At 41.0% G+C, this 21,069-nt stretch overlaps 1 protein-coding gene across 5 annotated transcripts in view; it reads right to left on the reverse strand.

The window, feature by feature from the left end:
- daam1b (dishevelled associated activator of morphogenesis 1b) overlaps window positions 1-21,069 on the reverse strand; it is a 196,062-nt gene that overhangs the window by 91,332 nt on the left and 83,661 nt on the right. For all 5 annotated transcript variants that reach the window (XM_060917728.1, XM_060917727.1, XM_060917729.1 and 2 more), the window contains one exon: window positions 7,593-7,886. In XM_060917728.1, the coding sequence (XP_060773711.1) occupies window positions 7,593-7,775 (183 nt within the window). In that variant the 5' untranslated portion in view covers window positions 7,776-7,886. The remainder of the gene's footprint in view (window positions 1-7,592; window positions 7,887-21,069) is intronic.

The following is a 21,069-nucleotide window of genomic DNA, read 5'->3' on the forward strand; positions in this document are numbered from 1 at the left end:
TGTTGGTAGGGTGTTCTTTTCTTTGAATGCTTCATTGCAGCGCCTGTAAACATACTGCCTGTGAGAATTCCCAAAAAGCTCTACTTTTGTCTCATCTGTCCACAGGACATTTTCCCAGAAGGACTGTGGCTTGTCCAGGTTCTCTTTTGCAAACTCCAGATGCTCCTTTTTGTGTCTTTTTTTCCAAATAATGGGGTCTTCCTTGGCCTCCACCCACGTAGCCCTGCTGTGTTGAGTGTGCGCCTTATGGTGCTTCTTGAAACAGTTACCCCAGACTGTTCCAGGTGGGCCTGCAGGTCCGTAGATGTTAACTGAGGTGATTCTGCCACCAATCGCACCAACCTTCGATGACTTCTATCAGTGATTTTTCTCTTACCCCCACGCCCAGGGAGGTTCTTGACAGTTCCATGCTTCAAATATTTCTTAATAACATTACGCACTGTTGACACAGGGATACCAAAGCTCTTTGGAGATGGCTTTATATCCTTTGGAGCTCTTGTGTTTGTCAACAACTGCATTTCTTGTTTCTTCAGACAGCTCTTTTGTCTTCACCATTGTGAAAAAGGGACTGAGTGAAACAGTTGGTTTTTCAAAACACAAATCTCATCATTCATTGGCCATTTCATGTCACATGGGCACAGACAGGTCTTCACAGGTGATTTCCATTTGTAATTTACCATAGGTGAGTCAAATTAGGTTTAGTTAGATTAGGTTTTAGGACTAACAGCAAAGGGTGCCAATACTAGTGATACAGCAAGATTTACCTTTTTCATTTTTTTTTCACTCTAATTGTTTATTTTTTTATTTTGTTGATACTTTGCTCTTTTATATTAACCACGAGCTATCTGTAGAAAAATTCTGCATCACTACATCACTTTTGTTCAGGAGATGCTTAACTTTAAGTACATAAACTTCAAGGTTGCCAATACTACTGGGCGGCACTGTATATCAACACTTGATTCCGGGCACATATTTGTTTATCTTTACTAGTGGTTTGCAAAAGTAGTAATCAAGTCTTCACACTTTGTTTTAATTTGAAATACCACAGATATTCCATTTATTTATTTTCTAATAAAAATAACATCAAAGCTGTCAAGGTAAGAAACATCTGCCTAGTTGAGGTGATTGACACTGGCAAAGGTGAGTGGAAAATTATAAATTGTAGGTAGGCCCGTTGATATTATTAATAACAATAATAATTGTGTGCAGCACTTAATAAAGATCAAATAAATAGGCCTATAAAATAAATGCATTTAAAAAAAAAAACAGTGAAATAATAATAATAATATGAGAGCAATAGATCACAACTGCTGTGATCGTGTCCTGCACGTCATTGCTCTCATCCATGGCCAAAGCAAAAAACTCGAATTCTGACGCTTTCTCATTCAGCTGGTCATACACGTTGTCCCCCAAATCTTCAGTTCGCCTGGTCATAGTAGGTGCGGAGAGACTCACCGCGTTGAGCGCATCCTTCTTGTCGGGACACACCTCCTCGGCCACAGCAAGCATGCATACTTTAACCAAGTCCCCATCAGTAAACGGCTTTCCATGGGTAGCCAGTAGGTGAGCTACCTTATAGCGAGCTCGGACAGCAGCCTGGTTGATCTGGGTTTGGTGAAGGAATACATTGTGTTGTGCAGCCAGTCCGCATTTCATCCTCCAAATCCTGTCTTCTCTTGTTTGCCCTCGCAAACTAGCATACTCTTTGTGGCGGGTTTCGTAGTGAGGATGCAGATTATATTCTTTGAAAACCGACACATTTTCTTTACATACAAGACAAACTGCACGGTCCTTACACTGAACGAAAAAATAATCGGTGGTCCACTGTTCTTTAAAAACTCTGCACTCTCTGTCAGCTTTTCGCCGACCGCTAGCCATTTTGCTGTTCTGAACAATGACAGTTCTCTGCACGTGCGCTGCCTGTCACTGCTTGATCGCGAGCATATGACGAAAATTCTGAAAATATGAATAGTTCATTTTATAACTAAATATCAATTTTAATTGATAAAATCAACAAAATACAAGATGCAGACATATTTGCCAAAAAGCAATTAAAAAAAAATAGGCCATGACCACTTTTGGGGATTGCCTCATAGGGCCGGTTCAAGTGGTGGGGGCAGAGGGGCTGGGGGGCCAGTCAAAGGGGGGTCGGCCCGCGGGCCATAGTTTTATGACCCCTGACATACTGCATCAATTACAGCATCATGGCTGCGTAGAAGAAGGGTCCGGGTACTGAACTGGCCAGCCTGCAGTCCAGATCTTTCACCCACAGAAAACATTTGGCGCATCATAAAACAGAAGATACAACAAAAACGACCTAAGACAGTTGAGCAACTAGAATCCTACATTAGACAAGAATGGGTTAACATTCCTATCCCTAAACTTGAGCAACTTGTCTCCTCAGTCCCCAGACGTTTACAGACTGTTGTAAAGAGAAAAGGGGATGTCTCACAGTGGGAAACATGGCCTTGTCCCAACTTTTTTGAAATGTGTTGTTGTCATGAAATTTAAAGTCACCTAATTTTTCTCTTTAAATGATACATTTTCTCAGTTTAAACATTTAATATGTCATCTATGTTCTATTCTGAATAAAATATGGAATTTTGAAACATCCACATCATTGCATTCCGTTTTTATTTACAATTTGTTCTTTGTCCCAACTTTCTTGGAATCGGGGTTATATACTTGGCTTACACTGAAAAGTATATAGAAAAGTCTAAGTATATTAAGCTTATACTTAAACTTTTGATCAAGATATACTTAATAAAAAAATGTAATAAAGTATTAAAATATTTGTGTCTTATGTTTAAATGTACTTGCCCTGTAGCTGTGCTTAAGGGTTAGGGCTAGAAAACTAATATTATACCTATAAGAGTAATTGCAGTATACTTCAAAACTAAAAAGTGGACTAGATGTATATAACCAGTAACTAATAGTATATTTCCAGCATGCGATAAAGTCTACTTTTATAAACTAAAAAGTGGACTAGAAGTGCGTAACGAGTAAACCAATAGTATATTTCCAGTATACTACAAAGTATACTTTAGTAAAGTAAAAAGTGGACTAGAAGTATAAAACTCAGTATATTTCCAGTATACTATGAAGTATGCTTTTGTAAACTAAAGAGTGGACTACAAGTATAGAACTAGTAAACTATTAGTATAAAAGTTTACTTGTGGTATACTAGCAGTGCAAAATAAAAAAATACTAGTTGTATACTCAGTGTACTTCTCTTAGACTTAAAGTATACTTTTGATAAACTAAAAGTGGGCCAATTTAGTCCCGAGAAGTATTAGATTAGTTTACTTACAAGTATACTGTAAGTACATTGATATCAGAATACTTGGTACACAAAAGTATCAAAAATCAAATCAAAGTCCTTCCCACGCCATGTGGCGCACAGGGCACCGTCGATCTCCGTTTCCCTCGGCCTCTCGCCTATCACATAGCTAGGGTTACAGCGGGGGGCTAGTTCTCTGGTAACCACGAGAGTTTGACTCCCCACTCACATCTGTATTGCAGCATGCCTTGCCAGATGGCAGTAGGTACCATTTTTATGATGGTCTTTAGCATGGCCCGACCGTGAGTCGAACTCATGATCTCCCGATCGAGAGGCGGACACACTAACCACTAGGCCAACTCACGGTACACGCAAAAGTATACTTCAGGAAATATACTTTAACTTTACTTAAATATACTTAATAAAATGAACTTGAAGTATACTTCTTGAATCCGACTTGTGCCCTAAATTTTAAGGACCTGGACTTGCGCACTGATGACTCAGACTTCAACTCATGCATTAATTGCATTCAGGCTCGTAAACTGGAGATGAGTACTCTGGGTTTTTTTTTCTTTAGTTTTTGTAACATGCTATAATAATTTAGTACAAGATATTTATATCCATGTTAATTTTTATACTAATTTTGTGCAAGAGAACGCACATTCACCTGTTCATACATCATGTTCAGGAACAAACAAACATTTATGGCGCTAAAATACCTGGAGAGAAGCCCCTAGGATTGTCCCCTTCGCTTATACAGATTTCTCGTGCGGTGGGGGGGAAAAAAAAAAAAAAACACACTGCTATGTGCTCCATATGTAGAAGAACTATCGAGGAGCCGACGGGGACGACCTCGAACCTCAATCTTTGTTTGTGTTTGGTAAGACTCCACCCAGAGAAGTAAGTGACACGCTATGTTCATTGCTCTGTTGATAGCAGGGTTTGCTTGCTGACCGATGAACTAGCTAGTGTTAACCCTCTCTCATGTTATTTGCCCTGTTGATAGTGGGGCTTGTGTCAGACTCGACTCGGATCAGTAGTGGACTCGACTCAGACTGAACTCGAAATTTTCTTTAATGACTCGGACTTGAATACTGGGGACTTGAGACTGGACACGGACTTGAGGTTTAGCGACTCGACTACAACACTGCTTGCCATATCGGAAAACAGAACTGAAAATGTTCTCATTTACACTGTACTGTACATTATATCTTATCTCAGAAAATGGCCATGAAACCAATATTCAATCTTGCGGATACATCATTAACCTTTACACCATCCATCAGCATGACTGAATGGTTGGTAAAATATATTGGATTTGAAGGCATCCATTGACTTTCTCCAAATGTAGACACATCCATAAGTAAAGAAAATGTTTGGGGGGGGAATGGGCAAGAGCTGCTTCTTAGGAACTTGGGTTGTGTTGCAGCAGGTTCTGTGTTTATATCCAATGACTAAGTTTTTGAATGATAACTCAAGTGTTCTTGAAATATCATAGACTGGTACCAAAATTCAAAAAAGTGCTTATTTAAGGAGTTAAAGGCATTTTTGAGATAAAGTCGGCAAACAGTCTTATTTTGTCAATTTGGGTGTGCCGAATTCAAATCTGCAATATGCCGAGCTCTATCTGACCTCCGTTGACCTCTAGAGGTCATTGAACTTTGGGCCTGTAAACGTCTCAGCTGAACCCAGTTTCTTCTCAGCTTTCTCAGGAATGAAATGTACTAAAATGATTAATGAAGTTAGCAAATGGCCTTGTTTGTTAAATGTTTGGGTGCTGAATTCATTTTTCATTTGTAAAACGACATATGACCTCTGATAACCTCAAGGTCATTAAACTTGGCCTATAGGCCTATGCATTTAACGGCATTTTTAAACTGACTTTACTCCCCCAAAAAGAATGTGAACAGACAAAAAACAAATAGAAAGGAACAAATACAACATTAAATGCCAGTCCATGTACACGTGACTTACTTTTCACAATGAGAATGCCTAGGCGATCACCTTACATAACATTGCATTACATTTAGCAGTTATTGTTTATACAAAGCTACTGAAAAAAGGACAGATTCAGCAGCATACAAAATGTGGGGGCATACAGGTTAAATCAGGGTTAGTATATATATATATATATATATATATATATATATATATATATATATATATATATATATATATGTATGAGAGTTTTTTCTTTGTTGTTTGTTTTTTGCCCCCACATTTTGTATGCTGCTGAATCTGTCCTTTTTTCAGTAGCTTTGTATAAACAATAACCGCTAAATGTAATGCAATGTTATGTAAGGTGATCGCCTAGGCATTCTCATTGTGAAAAGTAAGTCACATGTACATGGACTGGCATTTAATGTTGTATTTGTTCCTTTCTATTTGTTTTTTGTCTGTTCATATTCTTTTTGGGGGAGTAAAGTCAGTTTAAAAATGCCGTTAAATGCATAGGCCTATAGGCCAAGTTTAATGACCTTGAGGTTATCAGAGGTCATATGTCGTTTTACAAATGAAAAATTAATTCAGCACCCAAACATTTAACAAACAAGGCCATTTGCTAACTTCATTAATCATTTTAGTACATTTCATTCCTGAGAAAGCTGAGAAGAAACTGGGTTCAGCTGAGACGTTTACAGGCCCAAAGTTCAATGACCTCTAGAGGTCAACAGAGGTCAGATAGAGCTCGGCATATTGCAGATTTGAATTCGGCACACCCAAATTGACAAAATAAGACTGTTTGCCGACTTTATCTCAAAAATGCCTTTGGGTGTCACAATTCTGGATTTTGGTACCAGTCCATCATGTTTACTGGAGCTGGTCAAAACAGCTGCTGCTGAAACTCCGGTCATTTTTGATGGAGTTATCCTATTGGCCCTTTTCCACTACCCTTTTTCAACTCACTTCAGCTCACTTCAGCCCGACACGGCTCGCGTTTCGACTACCTTAGAGCAGCACGACTCAGCTCGCTTCAGACCTGCTTAACACCCTAAACTCGCACGGTTTTGGAGTGGGGCTGAAGCGAGCCAAACCGAGCCGAGTGGGGCTATGGGCGTGAGGAGACACTCCCCTGTGCACTGATTGGTGAGGAGGAGTGTCCTCACATGCCCCGCGAGCACGCTGGGATCTGTAAACACCGTAAACCCGGAAGAAGAATAATTACGAATTACGAGAATTTCTGAAGCCTTATGCGCCTCGTCTCATCTATACGCTCTTGCCAGTATCTGTTGGCGTTGTCGGTGACAACAAGCCACAGCACCAAGACCAGCAACACTAACGACTCCATGTTTATTGTTTACTATCCGGGTCGTGAGACTACCGCTTAAAAGATCACTGATGTCACTGTTTGCGCCGCCTAACGACATCACGTGACGTCCACCCACTTTCGCTAACTCCACCCAATGTGTCCACCCACTTCCAGCCAGCACGGTTGTAGTGGAAATGCAACTCCAACAGCCCCACTCAGCCCGACTCAGCCGCGTTGGTAGTGGAAAAGCGGCATATGTTGAACAACTTTTCTGTAAAGTGTCCGCAGATGCAGTTTGCCTGCTTGACGAATATGGTCATGAGTTTCTGGACTCGGCTCTTTGAGAGAAATAATGCAACAGAATTTGTTATTTAAGCCCAATTCAAGTTAACCTTTTTTTTTTGGGGGGGGGGGGGGGGGGGGGGTTTACAGCAAATTCAAATGATTCTAAACAAGATCCATTATATTATGCTCACGTTTTTTTTTTAAACAAATATGAAAATGAGTCAAATCTGAGTAGATTTCGTTCTGTATTTTGCCAAACACAAAGACCTGTTTTCCTTTGTGAATCATTCACGAATCAGCCAGTCAAATCACTTACAAATCACATTACATAAAATCCTCTGCTTGAATAGTGCTTTAGCAACCTGCAGTATGGACAACAATTCTTTCTGCTGTACACTGCATCGCGTTTCTTCGAAGTTAGAACTCCATTACAGCCGACACACACCGATGCATGGCATTAAACCCACTATGACTCACCAGTGTGCCTGCCTTGGTAATTGTGATTATGTTCAAAGTCCTTTTTTATGGGGTTGTGTTCACCTTTTCTATCCCCTGGTCGAGTGCATGGAGTAACATTGCACCCAGAATCAGCACTCAAATACATCAACGTTACACTGGCAGAAATGCCTTCAAGCTTATTTTTACAGCAACGTAACCAGGAACAGAAGTGACAATACACAGGATTGGGAGAAAAAAAAATGCCACCAAAAGACAGATGATTCTGATTAAGTCATAGTCATAGGAATGGAGGTAATTTCCTTTATGCATGCTGACACTCACCACAAGCTCAGAGAACATGCAGTCCAGCTCATCGTAGCTGGGAATGGGGAGCGTGGGCTCCATGGTCTGCAAGACGAAGTCCTCGCGCAGCCGGTAGGTGATCTCCGGGTGGTCATTGCTCTGGAAGCAGCAGAAGATAAAGGACATGCCACGGCCTCCACCGCCACGTTTACGAGGCGCCATGGCTCCTTGAGGGGAGGAGGGGGCAGGGGTCAAGGGTGAGGGATGAAGGGTAAGGGGCTGGTGTTCCTCCCTCAAGTGCCTCAGCTATCTAGACTTGCCCGTCACAAATCCCTAAGAGAAGAAAGATTAAAAAAAAAAAAAAGTTGTCAAGTGAAAACATAACACAAACCAGTCAAAAAGAAAATCAGTTTCATGAACAGACTTGAGAAACACCAGCGTGCCTTATCCTATTTCAGAGGATGCATTACTACAGTTTACATCCACACATTGATCACTTAACATACTGTAGGCTGCTTTTAAAAATGTGAAGCACAGGCAATGAAGACGGCCATTAGCTTGTTAACTCTTCAAAGCTACTTAACAATTCTTTGTTTGCAATATTGCTGGGTTTCAGTCACGTGACTTTTCTTAGTGGTTTTACTGGAAGTATGCTCGTAATCTAGAAGCCACTGCTCACTTTAGATGGATTCAGAAGATTGCTATGTGCAATGGAATCGACCCCTACAGTCTGGGAAAGAAGGATGTCATACGATCTCGAAAACTACCCTTCAGTCGAGTTCCCTGACATCTCAAACTATCTGGTGTTGCAGACGTCCTTCTACACCGCAAAACAGATGAAAGCGTGGAAGAGCATGGAGGCTTACAACATTTTTTGTACGTGGCTGGGTAAAGGACCTCGGGATCAAGTCGCTGCCGAATGAATCCTGGATTGTTTTTACCCATGCAAGTATGTTTTTTTTAAAGCTTTTCGTTAGCATTTTTACAATGAAGTGCTGCAAGTTGAAGTGTAAACAACCAACAGTTCACTTGATTCTCACTTGTGTTGGCTCTTATCTCTCAGGTAAATCATTCACAAAGATCATCAGAAACCCCTTTAAAGACCTGGATCTTAGTTAAACAAGACGGAGAATTGATCACGGCGCATTGTAACTGTATGGCTGGGGAAGAATTTTGACGCGACCTTTGTGCATATGGACTTTGCGAGGAGTAAACAAAGAAACAGCTGGGGACTTTAGCGCTTCGTGACTAAAAAAAAGTACCGTAAAATGATGACACATAGCTAGAAAAGTACTTGGAAAAACACTAAGGACAGAGCTGAGAGTGAAATACAAACCTTTCACCAAGTGATCACTGCAAACTCGAGCATGTTTCAACTCTGCTCCCTTCAATTTCAGTGAGAGGTTCAAAAGCCACCTATCTCGATGTCTTTTTGTGAAATTCTGTGTTCGTTCACCCTTTATTAGTTCACAGGGAACCCTGAAGAAACTTATCAGTTTCACGGTTTGATCGATTCGAACAACCTAGAACAACGCAAGCGTAAGGCATTTTTCATGCGACCAACACACCTTCTCCGTACAAACGCTTTGTCAACTAAGCTTTGGTAGACCACCAGCTAAAGTTTTGTATAACTAATGAGACGGATGTGACGTCACGTGAAACCCAGCAATGCGTCACATCCGGTAGTGATCTGCCTAATTATGTATTCAGACTTCCAGCTGATGGGCGGGTATTGTATTTGTTTACAGTTGCTTTGCAGTAGTTTCTTGTGTTTTGTATCCAAATACACCAGATTGTTGCTCTGTATTTGGATGTTCAAACTGATCAAATCGAGAAAAAGACAAAAAGGTATTATAGGATACACGGGCGATTGCTCTAAGACAACGAGGGAGGCTCAGCCTCCTCTAAAAATGACGAACATCGAATCATAGAAATATATGTGCTCAACCCACTACAGTGCAAAATCATTCCGTTATAACTTTCCCCAGTTCGCCTAATGTGTGCGTGAGTTTTTCCCCCTCGTGACAACACGATGCAGCCCAGACTCAGTGGACTTCAATGGCATTGGGAGCTATGTGCTTTCAATCTCAAAAGGCAAGACAGTTATTGGACAAATACTGCGAAAATGCCCGCCCACGGAGTCTCACGGACTCCCAGCCTCAGTGGACTTCAACGGCATTTGGGAGCTCTGCGCTTTTCAATCTCAAAATGCAAGACGGTTATTGGACAAATACTGCGAAAATGCCCGCCTCACATGGGAGGGGACATGGCAGTTTCCGCGAGGAGACTGGTGATTGGTGAAAGCGGCCGGATATTTTCTTTGATTGACAGCTCGTTTCAACTATAGACAGGCAGCGGTACAGTGTTGCCAGATTGGGCGGTTTCCCGCCCAATTGGGCGGTTTTAAGTGCATTTTGGCGGGTTTTGAACATATTTTGGGCTGGATAACGGCAAGCAGTATCTGGCAACATCAGTTCAGTCCCATGCGGATTCGCAAGTGCTGTGGTGTATTGTAAGAGATCAGCTTACATTTCGATTTCATTCATTACATACGGTTTCTACCAGCTTTTTTAGTTTGTATATTTTTCATTGTAAATAAAGTGTAAATACAGTGTTGCCAAGTTTGCTTTCTTAGTTCCAGAAATTTTGTTTATTTGAGTGACTGAACTTGAACTTGAGGGGGCTAGTCAGCTAGCAAGAAAGCTGCGCACGGATGCCAAGCATTGCTGATTTAATTTTGGCGAAGCCATTTGCCAGTCTTCCTTTCGAGGAAAAAATTAAAATTAAAGGAGCAGGGTAGACCAACGCCTCAAATTGACTTGGTGAAAAGGTAGGGAATAATACTCGTTCCTTTCAGCTCTCCTGGTACGAGAAAGTGAATTGGCTAACAGCAAGTGATCCACATCAATAACAGTAAATAGGCTACTTTAGTAATATGTCATGGATGGACCAAAAATATAGAATCTATTTAAAATGTTTATGCTGAGTATATTATATTGGAATACATTTTTCTCTGGATATGAATTAAACACAGCTACAATTTGGAAAAAAATTTTAAAGCAAAAACACAGCCGAGAACATTTCACACTACAGACCTGGATTAAAAGTGAAGGGTTATCAAAATTGTCAATAAAACATTTCAGTCAAAATAAGTAAAATATAGGGAAAGTGTCATTGAATGCTGAGGTTCCTGACAAAGAGCTGCTTTCAATAATGATCACTTTTTAAACAACATGCCACAATTTTAAAATATAAAATGTTAAAATATACCCCCCCCAACACCACCATCATGTATATTGGACAGAAGCGTAATGGGCCAAAAGAACCTGTTATTTCACAGTTTGTGACGCTGCCAACAATCAGCCCAGATCAGAGGCAAGAGTATGGGCAAAACTGATGTTTTTTCTTTTTTCTTTTAAAATCTGGAAATATCATAACCGACCAGCCTCCCCTGTTTGAAAGACTACCAGCTGCCACTGATAGGATACCAAAAGAAGTCGTGCACAAGGATGGAAGAATGAAAAAAAAAAAAAAAAAGATACCGTTAAAAATGGCTCGCAAACCTTTCACTGTGATCGAAGGAATCGAGAGTCCACATGCTCGTCTTTGGCAGCGATCATTTTGTTAAAAGGTATGTACATCAACTATGTATCTAAAATCAAACCTTCTCATGTTAAATGAGTTTTCTTACATTTTGGATGTCGTAAAACAAACCGTTGATGAAACGAGTATATAGGTCGGCCTCGACTGAAACTCAATTGTTTAGGTATTTTTTTTCAAGTTGTCCAATGATGTCAGTTCATAAGTCTGAGCTACATTTGAAATGTCATGAAATAAAATGCAAGTATTGTTGCAAAAATACCTACAGCAGCTCTGACTTGAATGACATAACACTTTGGCTTACATCACTTACCCTCGAAAAAAAAAAAGACTATTATTGTCCTTTAGAAGTCTTATTACAACGTCATGAACCCAGCCACAAAGGAAAAAGTTACAGGCCTCAAGACTTTTGAAAGCTTTCATTGATTCTTCCTGTAAAACAATGTTTGGACTACCAAATAATTGGAAACATCCAGAAACTATGTTTGGAAAAGTGGTTGAAATCACTTGAAAAGTCCCTCTTTTTTAAGCCGTAGGGGGTCCGATCCATCGCATAAACATTTTTTTCTTGATCTCTCGATTTTGCTTTGGTTCTAGTCCGTTAACAGTCAGTTGTAGAATGTTTCCCACAAAATGACAACGGACGTGTACTTGGCACATCCAAGCCATCTTTGATTGTTGACCACCACTTGGAAACCGGAAGTGAATCAGGAGGCAAAAAGTCACGTGATTGCAAACAAAGAATTACAGTTTGTTCAGTAAAATATATTCATATATTGAAACTCAAGTCCCAAAACAAGTCATCCAAAGCACACAGGCAGGGGATATTGTCCTGCTGACTTTGGTCTGATTCATTTATAAAAGGCTGATGGAAAAGTAATAGGGGTGCTAATGTCAGACATCAGTTCTCATCTCATCTCATCATCTCTATCCGCTTTATCCTGTTCTCCAGGGTCGCAGGCAAGCTGGAGGCCTATCCCAGCTGACTACGGGCGAAAGGCGGGGTACACCCTGGACAAGTCGCCAGGTCATCACAGGGCTGACACATAGACACAGACAACCATTCACACTCACATTCACACCTACGGTCAATTTAGAGTCACCAGTTAACCTAACCTGCATGTCTTTGGACTGTGGGGGGAAACCGGCAGCACCCGGAGGAAACCCACGCGGACACGGGGAGAACATGCAAACTCCACACAGAAAGGCCCTCGCGGCCACGGGGCTCGAACCCGGACCTTCTTGCTGTGAGGCGACAGCGCTAACCATTACACCACCGTGCCGCCACAGACATCATATATAAAGTCTTATTAAATGGCATCCACATTGTTGAGTAGAGCTGAGCTGATTCCCCTCCGCTCCAATTTAATTAGCTTGCAATAGCATAAAACAGCCTTGGAGTCCACTTAAAGACGATGATCACAGATTGCCCAAGCTAAGATAAGATTAGATTAGATAAAACTTTATTGATCCCTTTGGGCAGGTTCCCTCAGGGAAATTAAGATTCCAGCAGCATCATTACAGATAAACAGAGAAAAGAAATAGAGAAAAACTTCTAGATAAATTAAGTATTTACATATACAAATATAAAAGAATAAGATATGGGGAAAAGAGGAAGGGGGGAGGGGGGGAAAAGTGGGGTTAGGGTAAGTGTGTGTGTGTGTGGGGGGGGGGGGGGGGGGGGAGCAGGAAAGATATTGCACATTGTCCAGTGTTGCTTATTGTTAGGCTAGGCTACTGCTCCTTCCCATCCTCTGTCCTCCTGTTACCCCTCCACCCCCCCCCCCCAGAGAGGAGTTGTACGGTCTGATAGCATGAGGAACAAAGGAGTTTTTGAGTCTGTTCGTCCTGCACTTGGGAAGGAGCATTCTGCCACTGAACAGGCTCCTCTGGTTGCTGATGACGGTATGCAGAGGGTGACTGGCATCGTCCATGATGTTCAGTAGTTTGTCCATAGTCCTCTTCTCTGCCACCGTCACCAGAGAGTCCAGCTTCATGCCGACCACAGAGCCGGCCCGCCTGATCAGTTTGTCCAGCCTTGATGTGTCCTTCTTGGATGTGCTGCCCCCCAGCACACCACGGTGTAAAACAGGAAAGAAGACTACTGTAAGTAGTAAGACTACTGTATGTGCTATGACAATGTATTCGTATTAATGTAAATGTACATTTACAGCATTTAGGAGATACCCTTATCCAGAAGGCTTACAGTAGTCTCCAAAGATGCATCTTGATACAAATCCAGAAGAATAGCATTACGAAGAAGTTAGTACATCATGAAAAGGAAAGACTCAAGTCAAGTGATTTTTTTTAACAAATTAAATAAGTTCTTGGTGAAGATGAAGATCTTTAGTCTGAATTTGACTCCAGGGAAAGTTCATTCCACCACCTGGTTGCTCGGAGAAAGACGAGTCTTGATTCATGTCTTCTTGGTAACTTGAGTGAAAGTTGGCGGGGGGGGGGGGGGGGGGGGGGGGGGGGGGGGGATGATGGTGGGAGGGGTGTTCAGTCAAGCCATGGTCAAAGCTCAAAGTGAGTGTGGGGTGCAGAGTGGTCTGTGATTCATCAAAAAGTCTGGTATCAGAAGGTGTTACTCAAAGGAAGCCAGCAACATCCCATCAGATTTTCCCCAATCTATAGCACCGTTATGTTATTCGAGCCATTTTGCAACAGTATACGTATAATAAGCCTACACAGAAACAAAAGCCATAGCCAGTGAATCCCTCAAACTAATAGGGACTCACCATAATATAGGACCAGTCAGGCATATCATATTTCAGACATTTGGATAAAATAGGGACAGGATGTATTTTAAATAATATTGGCTGTTTTTTTCGTGGTATATCAGATATATTCCATTCAACTAGTCTTCAACTCGTTCAATATCATGCTAGCTGAATGGAATATATCTGATATACCATGAAAAAAAACAGCCAATATTATTATTATGCATACACATTTGATGGAACAATTATAGATCACTGTATGCAAAAACAACCAGACACAAGAACAGTTTCTTCCCTCAGGCTGTCTCTGTGATGAACAGCTAAAATCCAGATTCATATATCAGTAATATCACTTGCAAAATATCTGCACACTCATACTGTCATTCTGTGCTCACTGTTACTTATACTTATTTAAATGTATTATTCATCTTTGCACTATGCACCATATTGCACCAAAAGGGGAAAATCCTTTCTGTGATGAACAGCTAAAATCCAGATTCATATCAGTAACATCACTTGTAAAATATCTGAACACTTATACCGTCATTCTGTGCACACTGTATACTTTATATTTATTTAACTATTCCATACTTGACTTACCTGGATTACTTTGCACTATGCACCTATTTTTGTTGTTTGCTTGTTTGTGTGTATACGCTTTTTTTTTTTTTTAATCTGTTTTGTACTATGAGAGCTAAGTGAACTGGAGTCAAATTCCTCGTGTGTCCCCACATACCTGGCAATTAAAGTGTTTCTGATTCTGATTCCAGACTTTACAAAAGTTACGGACAGGGGGGGGTAACTTAGCAATATTGAATGCTGATTCTGATTCAATGTTCTGTCAATCCAATGTGCTGTACAAAGTTCTAACAATAAAAATGGTACAAGTCCAAAAAGCCTGAACAACCCAACTTATATACACAAGCTATATCCAGATTGACAGTTCAAAGTGACTTTTGGTTGTAGTTCATTATTACATTGCAGTTGTTCAAAATAAAAAGGCTTTGCTGGGGCGTCGTGGCTCGAGTGAATGGGGCGCCGTGCCATGGATCCGGGGACCCGGGTTCGATTCCGGCCCGGGGTTGTTTCCTGATCCCTCCCCGTCTCTCTCTCCCGCTCATTTCCTGTCTCTACACTGTCCTATCCAATAAAGGTGCAAAAAGCCCAAAAAAATTAGCCTGGCAAGCCAGACTAAATGTGAATATTTAGTCTGGCCTCGCTCGTAGACATTTCCGAAGGATGTGGGAGGAACAACACACTGTCTTTCAAACTGTCTCTGTGCGTATAGGCCAACGCTCTGACCAATCAGCGCAACTGTGACGTAGTCAGAGCGACAGAAAGCAGTGGGGGAGGCCTTGAAATAAATAATTTTTCAAAATGCGTATTAACAGGTTCTAGATATTAAGAAGTTTGGAGATAATGACCACAAGTTTGGAGTCTGTACCACATACTTAACATACACTCTTTTTTTTTTTTTTAAAGTGTTTTTCAAGGGTTTGCTTAAACTGTTTGAGAGTTTTTATTTTTATTTACTGGTGTTTGGTGAAATAATTTCCCTTAAATTTAAAATAGCGGGAAAATAAGAAACAATCAAGAAGTAATGTTTCAAAGCTGTTTATTAATTCTTCGTACTGCACAAACTAGCCCCATCCTTTTGGCTACCAGCGGAGCCAGCTGGTAGATCAGACTTTTGCCATAGCCGGTCGGCAAAACAGCGAAAACGTCCTTCTTGAAAAGGAATGAGCGGAGAGCCTCTTCCTGCTCATGTTTCAACGAAAACTCCAAGTCTAATTCTTCTAAAACTGATTCCAAAGCGGAGTCAAACGAGCGCTGTTCAATAGCTGTAGCCATCTTTCCTGTTGTGCTTTCTCCAGCGTCGCACAGCCTTGTCGTCACTCCTGCAAAAGCCCGCCCAAAGAATCCAAACAAAAACCTTGCGTTGTGATTGGCGGGCACGATTTGATGCCCAGGGTGTTTTGTTGATATGGTGCGAGGCTAGACCCACTCGTAGGCAAAAATATTTTTGGCCGCTAGGCGGGTGGGTCTAGTTTACTAGGCTACAAAAAAATATATATTTCAAAAAAAAAAAAAAAAAAAAAAAAAGGGCCTTGCTGAGTGAAGTCCTCTTGTAAAAGTCTCTGTCACTTTTCCTCACCTCCAAGTAGAACTTTGTCTATTTCCGCTATTGCTCCCTTTTCCAGTTTTTTGATGTCCATTGGTATGTTTTTCTCTTGCAAATATGCGTGAATAATATATAATGAAGTTTTGGTAGCCTTTCGGGTGTTTAGCGTGGCTTGAGTTTCAGTTTATTTATTTAGTGCTTAAACTGAAAACTGAATTAACCCAGTCTTCTCTCTTTCCCGGCCAACAAAGAAATGATTGTGCGCATCCGCAGCAGCAAAGTTTCGTCATTGGATCTTCGCATGAGCTCTGACGTGACGTTGTGTTGACTTGACAACATGTAATATTATAACAATATTGCACGCTCATTCTCCATTGGGGAGAGTGGCGTAATGCATGGACGACAAGCGATATGATATTGCATGCCCTCAATAAACCTGCTAGAAGGGAACAGAATACGTGTTTTTATTCCATGGAAAAAGTGGCCTGTATGTATAATAATTAAATAATATTGGCTGGCTTTGAGTGGTCTATCAGATATATACCATTCAGCTAGCATGATATTGAACGAGTCGAAACCAAGTTCAATATCATGCTAGCTGAATAGAATATATCTGATATACCATTAAAAAAAAAAAAGCCAGCCCAATATTATTATTGCATACGCATTCCTTTTGGGTGTTCAATGCATCTTCCTTTCAAAATCTTCCATATGGCCATGTTTGTTTACAAATTGTCACAGTCGCTCGTTAGCGCAGAAGTTTTACGTCTCCAATATGTGACGTCATGTCTTGACAACCATGCAATATCGTAAACCATGTTCAACGCTCATTCTCCATTGGGTAAAGTGACATAATACACACAGGATAAGCGATATGCTAACAATATTGCATGCCATCAAACCAAATGAATGAAACCTGCTAGAAGGGAATAGAATACAACCCCGATTCCAAAAAAGTTGGGACAGTACCCGGACCCTTCTACGCAGCCATGATGCTGTAATTGATGCAGTATGTGGTTTGGCATTGTCATGTTGGAAAATGCAAGGTCTTCCCTGAAAGAGACGTCGTCTGGTTGGGAGCATATGTTGCTCTAGAATCTGGATATACCTTTCAGCATCGATGGTGTCTTTCCAGATGTGTAAACTGCCCATGCCACACGCACTAATGCAACCCCATACCATCAGAGATGCAGGCTTCTGAACTGAGCGCTGATAACTTGGATCGTCCTTCTCCTCTTTAGTCCAAATGACACGGCGTCCCTGATTTCCATAAAGAACTTCAAATTTTGATTCGTCTGACCACAGAACAGTTTTCCACTTTGCCACAGTCCATTTTAAATGAGCCTTGGCCCAGAGAAGACGTCTGCGCTTCTGGATCGTGTTTAGATACGGCTTCTTCTTTGAACTATAGAGTTTTAGCTGGCAACGGCGGATGGCACGGTGAACTGTGTTCACAGATAATGTTCTCTGGAAATATTCCTGAGCCCATTTTGTGATTTCCAATACAGAAGCATGCCTGTATGTGATGCAGTGCCGTCTAAGAGCCTGAAGATCACGGGCACCCAGTATGGTTTTCCGGCCTTGACCCTTACACACAGAGATTCTTCCAGATTCTCTGAATCTTTTGATGATATTACGCACTGTGGATGATGATATGTTCAAACTCTTTGCAATTTTACACTGTTGAACTCCTTTCTGATATTGCTCCACTATTTGTCGGCGCAGAATTAGGGGGATTGGTGATCCTCTTCCCATCTTTACTTCTGAGAGCTGCTGCCACTCCAAGATGCTCTTTTTATACCCAGTCATGTTAATGACCTATTGCCAATTGACCTAATGAGTTGCAATGTGGTCCTCCAGCTGTTCCTTTTTTGTACCTTTAACTTTTCCAGCCTCTTATTGCCCCTGTCCCAACTTTTTTGAGATGTGTTGCTGTCATGAAATTTCAAATGAGCCAATATTTGGCATGAAATTTCAAAAGTGTCTCACTTTCGACATTTGATATGTTGTCTATGTTCTATTGTGAATACAATATCAGTTTTTGAGATTTGTAAATTATTGCATTCCGTTTTTATTTACAATTTGTACTTTGTCCCAACTTTTTTGGAATCGGGGTTGTACATGTTTTTATTCCATTGAAAAAAAGTGTCCCGTATGTATAATAATATCCTTTAATTAACCCATAATCTAATCCGCAGAAGTGCAAACAAACAACGTATAAAGCAGCGATGGACCGCTCAACCTGATAGACAAGCTTGTGAAGCATCGGGATCAGTAGGTAAACATTTATAAAATTTGTGCCTAGCCCGTAATTCCCCCATCCTTGTGTCCAAACAGAAGGCATCTGAATTCATGTGGCAGAAATACTCCAAAAATATCAGGAAGCATCATGTTAGAACAGCAAAAAACATCTATATTGCGTGTGAAGAACCAGTTGGGTTACAGGCTGATGGTGAGGGCTCTTATCACAGCTGGACACCCTCAAGACCCACAGATAAGTAATGGGGAAAAAAAAAAATCTAACCTAGCTCAAGCTGACTATAAATAATGCATTGAAATACATAATCTGTTACAAGCTTTTGCATATTGTGAAAATAGGGGTATATTTAGTAAGTCAAAAATAACATGGGTGGACTGCTCCAAAATATTTCCTTGCACTTTTTAAATAACAGAGTGGGGTATGGACCCTCATCTGCTGGCTGTTGGTTACCAATATAATCCACACAGCTGGAGCACAGCTGAACCCTACCCCTTTTAGCCCGTCTGCCGCCACCAAGGAATCTTGAGGAGCCCAACCCAAAAAGGCTGATATAATCCAGTTCCAACTGCTCATTTCACTTGTTCTTGGTTCTAATCCTTAACATGAAGAATACACACAAACTTATTTTAAGTACAAATTTCATCTTAATCTTAGTGCATGGATTCCGCAAGGCCAAACAAACTGACATAAGCTGTAGGGCAGAGGTACGGAGGCTTAGTTGAGTAGATAACCCCAGATTAAGCAAGAGAAAATGAACATGCGTGCATTCCTCTTCTCTGTGGTGCAACAGACTGGTTTGAGGCATCTCTCCCAATTGATAGCCCGAATCATTGCAAATAATAAGAAAGAAGCATTAAGGCTCAGTTTACAAACTGCCTTGACTCTCTCCGAGTCTGAGACGGTGATCAAATCACATTGCTGATTACATTAGTGCAGGCCATGGGGATAGTATTATAATTGCTGTGAGACGATAAACAAGTGATACATTTCTCAGTTAAGTGGAATAAAGTGTGGTGTTGTACAACCCCGATTCCAAAGAAGTTGGGACAAAGTACAAATTGTAAATAAAAACGGAATGCAATGATGTGGAAGTTTCAAAATTCCATATTTTATTCAGAATAGAACACAGATGACATATCAAATGTTTAAAGTGAGAAAATGTATCATTTAAAGAGAAAAATGAGGTGATTTTAAATTTCATGACAATAACACGTATCAAAAAAGTTGGGACAAGGCCATGTTTACCACTGTGAGACATCCCCTTTTCTCTTTACAACAGTCTGTAAACGTCTGGGGACTGAGGAGACAGGTTGCTCAAGTTTAGGGATAGGAATGTTAACCCATTCTTGTCTAATGTAGGATTCTAGTTGCTCAACTGTCTTAGGTCTTTTTTGTCGTATCTTCTGTTTTATGATGCGCCAAATGTTTTCTATGGGTGAAAGATCTGGACTGCAGGCTGGCCAGTTCAGTACCCGGACCCTTCTTCTACGCAGCCATGATGCTGTAATTGATGCAGTATGTGGTTTGGCATTGTCATGTTGGAAAATGCAAGGTCTTCCCTGAAAGAGACGTCGTCTGGATGGGAGCATATGTTGCTCTACAACCTGGATATACCTTTCAGCATTGATGGTGTCTTTCCAGATGTGTAAGCTGCCCATGCCACACGCACTAATGCAACCCCATACCATCGGAGATGCAGGCTTCTGAACTGAGCGCTGATAACAACTTGGGTCGTCCTTCTCCTCTTTAGACCGAATGACACGGCGTCCCTGATTTCCATAAAGAACTTCAAATTTTGATTCGTCTGACCACAGAACAGTTTTCCACTTTGCCACAGTCCATTTTAAATGAGCCTTGGCCCAGAGAAGACGTCTGCGCTTCTGGATCATGTTTAGATACGGCTTCTTCTTTGAACTATAGAGTTTTAGCTGGCAACGGCGGATGGCACGGTGAATTGTGTTCACAGATAATGTTCTCTGGAAATATTCCTGAGCCCATTTTGTGATTTCCAATACAGAAGCATGCCTGTATGTGATGCAGTGCCGTCTAAGGGCCCGAAGATCACGGGCACCCAGTATGGTTTTCCGGCCTTGACCCTTACACACAGAGATTCTTCCAGATTCTCTGAATCTTTTGATATTATGCACTGTAGATGATATGTTCAAACTCTTTCCAATTTTACACTGTCGAACTCCTTTCTGATATTGCTCCACTATTTGTCGGTGCAGAATTAGGGGGATTGGTGATCCTCTTCCCATCTTTACTTCTGAGAGTTGCTGCCACTCCAAGATGCTGTTTTTATACCCAGTCATGTTAATGACCTATTGCCAATTGACCTGATGAGTTGCAATTTGGTCCTCCAGCTGTTCCTTTTTTGTACCTTTAACTTTTCCAGCCTCTTATTGCCCCTGTCCCAACTTTTTTGAGATGTGTTGCTGTCATGAAATTTCAAATGAGCCAATATTTGGCATGAAATTTCAAAATGTCTCACTTTCGACATTTGATATGTTGTCTATGTTCTATTGTGAATACAATATCAGTTTTTGAGATTTGTAAATTATTGCATTCCGTTTGTATTTACAGTTTGTACTTTGTCCCAACTTTTTTGGAATCGGGGTTGTAGTTTATCTCGGCTATTCCATGACTCTGGGGAGCGTCCTGACTCCAGAACAAGACTCAATTCCTCCTAACTCGATTGTTTTGAAAACCATCCAGTTCATTGCATCTGGTGGCTTTTTTAAAGCCTCCTCGTGCTTGTGCAAAAGCTCGAGAACATTGTATTTAGTAATCAAGTCAGCTGTGGAAGCTCAT

The sequence above is a fragment of the Neoarius graeffei genome, chromosome 3 (assembly GCF_027579695.1).
Source record: "Neoarius graeffei isolate fNeoGra1 chromosome 3, fNeoGra1.pri, whole genome shotgun sequence".
In the NCBI taxonomy this organism is placed as follows: Eukaryota; Metazoa; Chordata; class Actinopteri; order Siluriformes; family Ariidae; genus Neoarius; species Neoarius graeffei.